The 10,022-nt window shown below is 37.4% G+C and overlaps 1 protein-coding gene across 1 annotated transcript in view; it reads right to left on the reverse strand.

Annotated features, from left to right (window-relative positions):
• Positions 1–2,735: 2,735 nt before the first annotated feature.
• Positions 2,736–10,022, reverse strand: part of LOC111266093 (uncharacterized) — an 11,866-nt gene continuing 4,579 nt past the window's right edge. The window contains exons 4-7 of the mRNA XM_086970783.1: positions 7,191–8,031; positions 4,238–4,458; positions 3,469–3,636; positions 2,736–2,873 (exon numbers count right to left, since the gene is read on the reverse strand). Of these exons, the coding sequence (XP_086826909.1) occupies positions 2,790–2,873; positions 3,469–3,636; positions 4,238–4,458; positions 7,191–8,031 (1,314 nt within the window). The 3' untranslated portion in view covers positions 2,736–2,789. The remainder of the gene's footprint in view (positions 2,874–3,468; positions 3,637–4,237; positions 4,459–7,190; positions 8,032–10,022) is intronic.

Here is a 10,022-nt window from a genome sequence, read left to right on the forward strand (position 1 = left end):
ACTGATATGTTACCAGCTCCTTAAACCTTAAATTACTTCAGAATTTCTAACGTTTTTTTACTGTGCTATTCTTTCCGCATTCGTCTAGGCAAATCTTTTGTATTACAAATTAAACAATCGCTTTGAATGGCCCTCTCTTTTAGCTTATTTTCGGTCCAATTATTTCTTGTTAGGTCTGTTAGCTTTATCACAGTTAAGCAATGCTGAACCGTTAAACTACGAGAAATAATTCTCCAGGATGTCGAGTCCAGTGCTTTAAAATTTACGTTATAATCTAAGTCTCTACTTGATTAGCAAAGATAAATAGATATAAGTTATAGTATGGTTATAATATTAAATAAATATAAGTCGATAGTATTTGAAGCTTTTGGCGGTCGGCGACACTAGACAAAATAATGTGTCTATAATTATAGGTGAATTCAAGTTTTAAAATGTTAAAGTTCGAGTTGTTCAGTTTAAAAACCACATTAAATTGGGTTCACATTATGCACTCCTATACTGCTATAATAAAAGCTTTACACTCAGCGAGGCAAAATGCTACGCTCATGACTTATTTCCAAACAATAGTTATCAAACACTTCTACGGGCATTTTCATTCAGTTAGTTCGAAACACCGGTTTCGTTATAGTATGCATCTGGATATATGTGGGTGAACTGAATAAGCTTTTATTCATCGAAGTTGTTGGGAATAACGTAAGGTTGTTTTTACCTTGCACAATAAAGTACGAAAGACGTGCAATCCTAACGTTATTTAAATGCAAATGCAGCACCTGGTGCTAAGGCAGGTATGCCAGAAAATTGACATTACGGTTCGATGCTAGCAGTAGTTGCTCCTGCGATCAATGAACTTGGCACTCAAATTGCTGTAAACTCAGATTCCCAGTTGCAGGTAAGCCGCTACAACAGTACGAGTTTCTCATTTACCGGAAATCCGGCACCGGCTTCGCTCAAAGTGCTTCGTGTGTCTGATTTTGTTAAGTTCAAGGGTTGGGAGGCTTTACAAGGTAACGTGTTATGCATGCGGATGTCCGCTGCTAACATCGCGGCAACACGTTGTACTTAAAACGGGTAACTGTCAAGTTCCAATATCAAACAAACTTAATCAACAGCAATAAGTCTACTCTACTAAATCTTGTTCACAAGTCGCCCCACGAAACACATCTATGCATCCATCCAATCGAATTCTCCAACACCGTTCCTACAGATTTTACGTTGTATATGTAGCCCACTCAGTACCGTACAAATAGGCTGGCCGGTCCATTATTGAAGTCGACGAGGCTGAACTTTCCATTGTCTCATGCGAGCCAGTCGTCTAGCACTGTGTTATCGTACATTGTATTGTCCGGTAGATAATATCTTCCACAGTGGCGCGTCTGGCGTGTCAATGTTTACGCCAACATCTAAAGCTAAAGTTATCGTACCGTTATTTCTGTAGTTTGCGCCTCCAATAAGTGTGACGTAGCTCCCCGTACTTTTGGATTCGAACATGTTTCTAATATTTGTAGATTTTAAGATAGGGATCAGCCAAACTAAGACGTGTATCTCCTGTAGTTCTCATCACTCAATCATCACCGGAACAGGTAGTCTTCGTCTTTACGCAAAGCGAAATTGTGTGGGCAAGCTCCTATAGGATTGTGATAGTTAGGGTCGCGTAGATCTTAGCAAACTAAACTTTATTACACAACGTAACGGTAAAAACTTCCATTTTCCCACAATATTTGGCAAGCGATTCTTGCTTGTACTGTTATACATTGTACTTAACATGAATTCGATTTGAAACCGGGTGAAGACACACTTCGTTTTGTGCTTACAAAGGCCAGCCGTCCGAACTAATACTTAATGACAATACAGCACGCAAATTTTCAATTATTTATTTAGATAATTAGAGTTCTTATGTATCGAGCCCAACAGATGTTTACTGCACTAATGTTCACGTAAATTGCCCATTCATCTCGTGGAAACCGTATTAAACCTAATTATATTAGTTAAATGTGTTCATATACCTCACGTGCATCATTGTCACGATAGACGAACTTACTTGAAAACCAATGCAATATTATACCATAGGGCATTTTGAAATCGTCTGATCTCTTAACGTAAGTTTACTGCGTAGCTACATCTGTTCAGCATAAATACTGATGCACATTTTTTCTATCGTGTATATATTTAAAGCGCATTGAAACCACGACGCGTACAACAGGCCTTTGGCGTGGGCTATTCAAAGACAAAAAAACTAACGACCAGCCTTTAGCGCATTTGACTGGTTTCAGAATATTTTGCCGCGTTAACTACGTTGTCTCATTATATTATTTAAAATCATAATATAACGCATCGGGGCAGGTACGCAGTGGGAGGGTTTTTCTAAAAAATATCATCAATGGACAAAATTGCTTTTAGTCTATGACAAGCTTTGTAACTTTTACTTAAGCTATTAGAAATAAGTACACAAGTATATATGATATCAACGAACTTCTATCTTTATTAGACAGTTATGTCAGTTTGCGTTCAACCATAATAACAGCAGATACAGTCTCTCGATGAGCGGCTTATTAAAATAGTCCATTTTCACCACACCTAGCTATACAATTAAACAAGTTTATTGCGCGAACATTGTGAGAACTACTGTAAACAGGTACAAATAGTAAATGATACTGACGCTCATAACAATTTGCAATTATAGATCGCTACCTTTGCTCTTAGTGCTATTACAGTGTTTATTCAGTCGCCGCTTTCTTTGAAAGAGGGAACAAGTTCTTAGGCATCAAATGGCTTGCACAGATGACAACTAACTAGTCTAGCGCAATCGTATGACATGCTAAAACTTCAAATGCTTCATGACGGTGTTCGCGGCCGCCCCAAGAAAGAAAGCACGCCTGAAATGAATGGTAATTGAAATATAATGAAACGAAGAACGAAAAAAACGTTTGTGAGAGGTAGTACTTGATTAGATTGAATCATGCATATGAACAGGGCATAGAATCGATGGAGGTGCCGCTATAGATCTGTTGCGTCATTTAACCATGTTATGATGTTTTATTCCGGCAGCTCATCCAAACGAAACGTCATATAAAAGCTACGAGGTCAAATCGAACTGTCCTTATATCTTGCATAGGCCAAATGTAAGTTTTTGTTTTTCAAAGCGGTTGTATAAAACCGTAAATTATATCTCTGTTTTTAAAAGACGCTACAGGCAGTGCTTCTGAAGTGCTCCATAAAACTTACAATCGCTGATTCAAAATAATAAAGCCCCAACAAACACCCCTACGAATTTACTAACTTCTGTGTTTTTCACTATCGACATTAGAGTGGAGATTCATTTGTAACGCTTCAACAGCGATATTTCAGAACGCGTTCACCGTACTTTTCTTTAAAGTACGGGGAACAGGTACACCAGACGATCATCTGCATGCCACTTTGGAAACCGCATATAATTGTTGGAAATATGGGTGCTAGGAACCAGAGATAAACCTGTTTCGAAAGTTGAAATTTTCCAGGAGTCATGGAATCGCGATGGGGAGCTCGCGCAATGTACAGGGGTTCGCCATCTTTGGTCTTTCCAGCTTGAATGGAGCCCGGAGGTAGCCTACAGGGGGCAGTGCACGCAACCCATTCAAGGATGCAATCTGACACCAACACCTGTTTGTCAAAACAAAAATCGAACTCACTCATTATGAGTATTATGTAAATTTAGCATTAGTTATGTGCAAACCAGTTATATAACTATGTATTTGTACCGTGACTGAAGTTCAGGGAGTACTTCGTCATTCGTCCTCCACCGAAAAAAACCTACCAATTGACATTGTAGCATACATTTTGTGAATTTTCAATATCCCGCTATTGGTTCGTAGTGACAGGTCTATATGTCTTAGTTTGGAACCCAACCTCGTAAAACTCACTAAATACCGAGAATTATATATTGAACCTTTTGCAGCAGATGAGGGTTCATGCTTCTGAGCTGGCGTGACCTTTACGATTCCAAAGTAGTGTAAGAGTTGCATTTCAAAGCTAACGAGTAATCTAAACATAATCACCTCTTTCTCAGACTTGCCTAAAAGAATTGCTTTACAACTTCAGGCCACAGTATCGGGTATATAGGCGCAAGGCATGTTGGACGAAAATGACTAGGTGACTATCACTTAGTCAGCATAATAATCAACGTACATACACTCTTGAAATTTTTAAATATTTATAATTACTAAAAAAATTGAAAGTACAAGTGTATTACGGCTTTTCGAACCTCATATTCCCTATGACAATATTCTCGTCCATCGTACGGTATGTAAGTGACCCCATGCGAAGGAGCCAGTTTACCCGGAGTCAGATCGCCTCTGTGAATTGTTCGTGCCACGTACAGCTTTTCACCGTTCGAGTCTACTCCGCCATTAAACGCCATTTTGGGAACATATCCATTTGAAGCGGGTTGCCATCGGAGTCGTATCTCGTACGGAGTATTTGAAACTGCAAAATTAAGAAATAAAGAAGCATCTAATCTAACAACCGTTTATCGTCAATTGTTTACTCGTCATTATAATTTAGCTGTAAGCGTGCGTTAACTGATTTACCAATAATAGACTCGCATGGACAAAATGGCTCAATAATTAACCCTACCTATTAAAAATTACAACAGAATGATCAATTTTGGGACGGGTTATGAGCGATACGAGCACAGCAGGTGCCCACGATAATATACAAACGCAAATTTTTGCGACATGAAGTAAAGATAAAAATATTTCTTCATTAAAAAGTTCATCATAGTTTGGCAATTAGTACAGGAGTCTAAAACATATGGAAGTCAAGTAGCAACATACATACGATCTTCGGCCGAGTAGCCTTTATAATCGCGTTTTCGTAACCACTACTGTTAAGACACATGCTTCATTTTGAATTCGAAAGAGAATAGCTTCACAAATTACTATCGTCGCCCTTGTTTTCCGTCTATAATTATTTCCAACGCCGGGTCAATTCAAATGTTTTGGCAAAATTATACAATTTTTTAATGTAGTAGGTAATAGCGGATGATAAATAATTGATAAAATACGCTCTAGAAATTAAATGTCCAACAGCGTTGGTAAATTGCTTATTGTCAACGGTAGCCAGTCATCCGTGATAATATGAATCAATTTTTGTATAGGTTTTCATGCGCCGGAAATCGGTACCAATGTATGAAGGTATAAGCAAAATTTAAACAACGATGTTCGAACTGATACAACGCTTAAATTTTCCATCATTTGCCTTTAACCAATTATTTATGTTACGAAGAATATCTTGACTCCAAGCGATTTTTAATCATGTTTTTCATATCTTACTTTTTGTACTTTTTCTGCAAATACAAATCTTTATTTGCTATCTGCTTTTGTTAAACGAATCCTAATAAAGGTTCCAACAACCAAGACCTCTGTCTTCAGTTTAACTTATCACCGAACATGGCAAAAGCGCTTCAATTAACGAGGGCGGCTTTTCTAAATTTAATTATTATTTACAACAATAAGTTCAATGCAAGTTCAATAATTACTTTTGCAGAGCTTGGGGGCTGGGTCGTAGTAAATTATCCCAACTTATCTCATAGTACAAATAGACACTCAGCTACGTGCTCTAATTAAGTGAATACACATGTCTTGAGCAAATCATAATTTGGTAACAGTTCTAATTATGCGAAAAATAGCCTCTTTATTTCTCAAGCATTGACTAAGTAGCATTTTATTTGAATCCCACCTATTAAAAAGACAAAAACGAGGATAGAGGTATATCAAAATTACATCGGTCAGTGTAATTCAATATCATCTCTTTCGAATAACGGCTAAAAACAGCACCTCCTATACGCCCGATAACCCTCTTAAAACTATCAAGTCCCGAACATAAAATCCAGATAATTTTCATATTGCTTGGGTACTTGCTTGAGTATCTTTATATACTTCTATATTCCCTTGCGTTCCACACAGCGGTTCGTTGCAATCAGCAGTTGTTCATGTTGAAAACGAAGAAGTCATTACACTATTACATAAATATATAATAGCATAGCGTAACACCCACGCACATCTACAAACGAATGACTCGAAAATTATCCATATGGCAAGCCCATATATATCTATTTGGAATCAAAGCTGTTTACAGCTTTTTAGGTATAACTCATTCAGGTAGCCAGCTTGATTTGCACACACATGCTTAACTTACATGAACCATAGTAAGATGACAATTTACTGAGCCTAATACCTGAGAGGTTAACTGCTTTATTATTCGATAGTAGATAAAACGTTTCACAAAAAGTGTCCCACATAAATTAATCCCAGATAAATTAACTTGATCACTTGGGATAAGTCTAACCCAAGGGTTAGTGCTCTGCGAGAAAAATAAAATGGGTCTCAATGTACAGTTCGGTGTGTAATCTCTAACATCTGTGCTCGTTAAATTGTTGCAAACTTTACTAACCAATAAGCGTAAGTATGTGCAGTGATGTTAGCTATGCTATCAATCACGTCATCTTGAGAACGTCGCAAACTATCCGAGTGAATACGCCTTCAGGCGGTCCTTTCTTGATTAGACCCTCCTCGACTATTAAATCACCACGACGCGCTGGATATTTACAACTGCATTTAATCAGTATTTTGTTGGCTTATGCTGGTCACCATAAAGTGACTAAAGTTACAATTAAGGTTAAATGGAGTCTACAACGAGTAACTTTCATATCCTGCTATTGAATGTTATAGAACAAAATGATAGATATTATTTCCTGCTAAGTATTAAAATATTTACAGTAATGGTCTTAAGACGTATGCCCAACGAGACTGCTGAATCAATAAATAAACTAGCTCACCACAAACGGCCAGTTATCACCATATACTATATAACTCGATTTAAATGAATGCGAAAACATGTATATCGTAGATGTGAACCAGACGAAGATGCCATCGCTACGAAATGATATTTTCACATCACATTTTTGCATACCGATAAAAGTAAAAGCAAACTCGTTAATCATCAGGGCTAACCGTCAAAGATCCTGTCTACTAATAATCAAGCAGTGACTCGAATATTGGAATCGGCAAAGAAATCGCTTACGTATGGCGCACATTAGACAGATCATAGAGCAAGACAGCCTGAAATGTTAAATGGCACTTCATAAGCACGCTTACCCGCAAACCTTCGTCTATTAATACAAATGTGCACCTCTTATATCTATCTCTAAGACGCACCTCTCACAACAGCCAGCATAGACTGATTGAACTTAATGCTCCTTTCGATATCTCTCAATAGATCAGGAATGTCGTTATGGGTCCTGTCCTGTAGTTCCTGAACAAGACACTTATACTCGACTTCTAAATTACTTAAAATCTGGCCCTTCACGTCTTCAGGAGTCATTCCTAGCTGCACTCCAATAACAACTGATCGCCAAATATATAACTGTAATGGTTCGCCGCCTTTCTGTATACGATCATTCAGGTCGTCAATAAGTTTCCGTTGACGCTGCTGCGGTGAAAATTCCTCAAGAAATTTTGCTTTCCACTCATCGAACGACGACAGATTGCCGTTACCAGTCAAATGCCATGATCTAGCTGGACCCGTCAGTTTTGCTAGTAACACGCTTCGCATCTTTGCCTCTGTCCAAGCTCCGACATCTTTGGCAATCTCGAGACGATCTATCCATTCCGCAGCTGTGAGGTCTTCACTATTGCCTGAAAAGTTTTCTAATTGTGCCGAAGTGTCAGCGAGTTCTTCAGCTGCGAGTGTTTCATTATTCTGTGTGATTTTAACGCCAGCTCTACTGGCGGCACTTGTCATCCATCGGGAAAAAAGTTGAATCATTTGCTGTTCCAGATCCGCAGAGGCCATTTCCGCGTCTACGAAGCTTCGTTGCATTGAAATTTCTCTACACAGAAAACGAGGTACAATACAATGGCGTTCTCTTACGCAATGATTTGGTGAGTGCGCCAACAAAATTTTATTGTGAAGCAACTTCGGGGACGACCGTTTGCTGTTTGAACGTTGAATGCTTGAAATAGTCGAGATTCTATGGTGTATTTCGCCGCGATTATTTGTTCAATACACTGGAATATATTACTAGGCAACGGTGTTGTTCTAGAGATGTCCATAGGAAACATAACTTTCATTTAGCCCGTTGCCATGCACACATGATCTTGCTGCATGGACGTACGTATTGAAACGTATTTTCACACGCAGTCTACTGCTCCACTGGCTATATGACTGTCGTCATCAATGTTGATAGGTGGCGCCACATGTCACATTACTCTCACAATACGATTTTTTTGTCAACAGACTGATAGCGACAAACACCCCTATGTCCCCTATGATAACCACTCTGTTGCACAACGGATTTATGTAAAATCATTTTCTTCCTATTGAACTCCAGTAGTGTCAGGGAGCTTCTTTTTAGAGATATGTCAGTAATTTTTTTTATATCGTTTTAATTCGAAACGCGCGGGTTTCAACCACCCTACAAATATGCGAATGTGGTATGAAAACAGAATTGTCAGGTAGTAGTTATTATTTCCTTAGTCCTGTTTCCTACTTACACAAATGTACGTTTTGACATCTCTTTATTTTTTTGAATTTAAAGATAGTGAAATAAGAATAAATAAAAAAAGTAAAGTGTTTCTTGTGCCACCACACGAAGCCTATGGCCGCCTATTTAATTAGCATTCGGTAGATTGCAATCTTCGCTATTCTTAGTTTAATAAAAACTTTACAATGGCTAAATAATATTACTCAACATATAACAAAATAGAAGTTTCTTGAACCAACTGATTATTAGGTTATCTGGTATTAGAAAAAATGTAAACTGCTTGAACGCTTGACCTAGTATCGTTTTCTTAACGTTTCTTCACGGAGGATGTAGATACCATCGCTCAAAAAAAGACAACGGCCTTCATGTCACAGTTTACACGCAATATATCCTTTAAGAACAAAATTCGAACGAAATGTATGGATAAAACAGACTATTAGAGCAACTCGTAGTAGTGGTTAATTATATAGCGAAATGGAGGAAAATTATAAAATAGAATGGCCGGTTTTTTTGTTAACTTCAAACGTATGGGAAATTTAAAAAGATACATAGCTAACGAATACAGATAATATGAACTAAATGGACGGAGTGTATATAATTATCTACCTTTAGGTTGGACTGTCACCAAGCAATAACAAAAATAAATTCTAGACTCTTAATCAAGATGGTAATCGAGAATCTGCTGCGTAAACTTAGAAGTGGATTCGTTCACTTTCTAGATAAAGCACACATGGACGCCAGTGTAAACATAATACAAATTCAATAAGATGCTTTGAGTTTTTTTTTCACATTAAGACGTAAGATGATAGGGATTTCTCCAAGTTAAAAATCCAGCCTAAAAGTCAGTGCAGTCGCTCAGTACTATCGACGCTATAATCCTAAAACCTAAAAATTTACAACTGAGCAAAAAACAAAATATTAAACATACGGACACTCAGCTCAAATAATTGACCCTTAAAAAAAATAATGAATCCTTCTTGTTTTTCTAACTAACGCACGTTTTCGGCGGCTTTTAGGTCACGTGAAATTTGCGTCACAATGGATAGGCGATAATGCTTATATATGTAAGTTTCTGAAAAAAATTGCAGGTTAACCGCTGAGTTTGGTGCTAAAAGGGTCTTAAAATGTTCTTAAAATTGTAATACATTATATTAAAAAAATAATGAACATTAGACTAGTAAAGTACTAGTTATGGGACACAGGTATCACAAAAGAAAGCGTATTACCTAAAAGAACAATAACAGATAATATACTACAGGTCTTTTAAGGGATTACTCGTAAATACAAAACCTTTAATGTGGTTTCACTTGTTTTACTCAGACTAAAAAAACAACACGTTGTTAACTTTAACAGTAGTATATATTTAGAAAATTTGACTTCTACAAGCATCTTGACTAATAATAAGCCCAAAAGCACATGTCTTTATATTGAAGCCGGTTTGAAAGGCAACATTGTAATCAACTTGATTACTCTGGTGCTGAAGATAAATATTCTTTAACGCTAT

This window comes from Varroa jacobsoni, unplaced genomic scaffold (genome assembly GCF_002532875.2).
Source record: "Varroa jacobsoni isolate VJ856 unplaced genomic scaffold, vjacob_1.0 scaffold_1052, whole genome shotgun sequence".
In the NCBI taxonomy this organism is placed as follows: domain Eukaryota; kingdom Metazoa; phylum Arthropoda; class Arachnida; order Mesostigmata; family Varroidae; genus Varroa; species Varroa jacobsoni.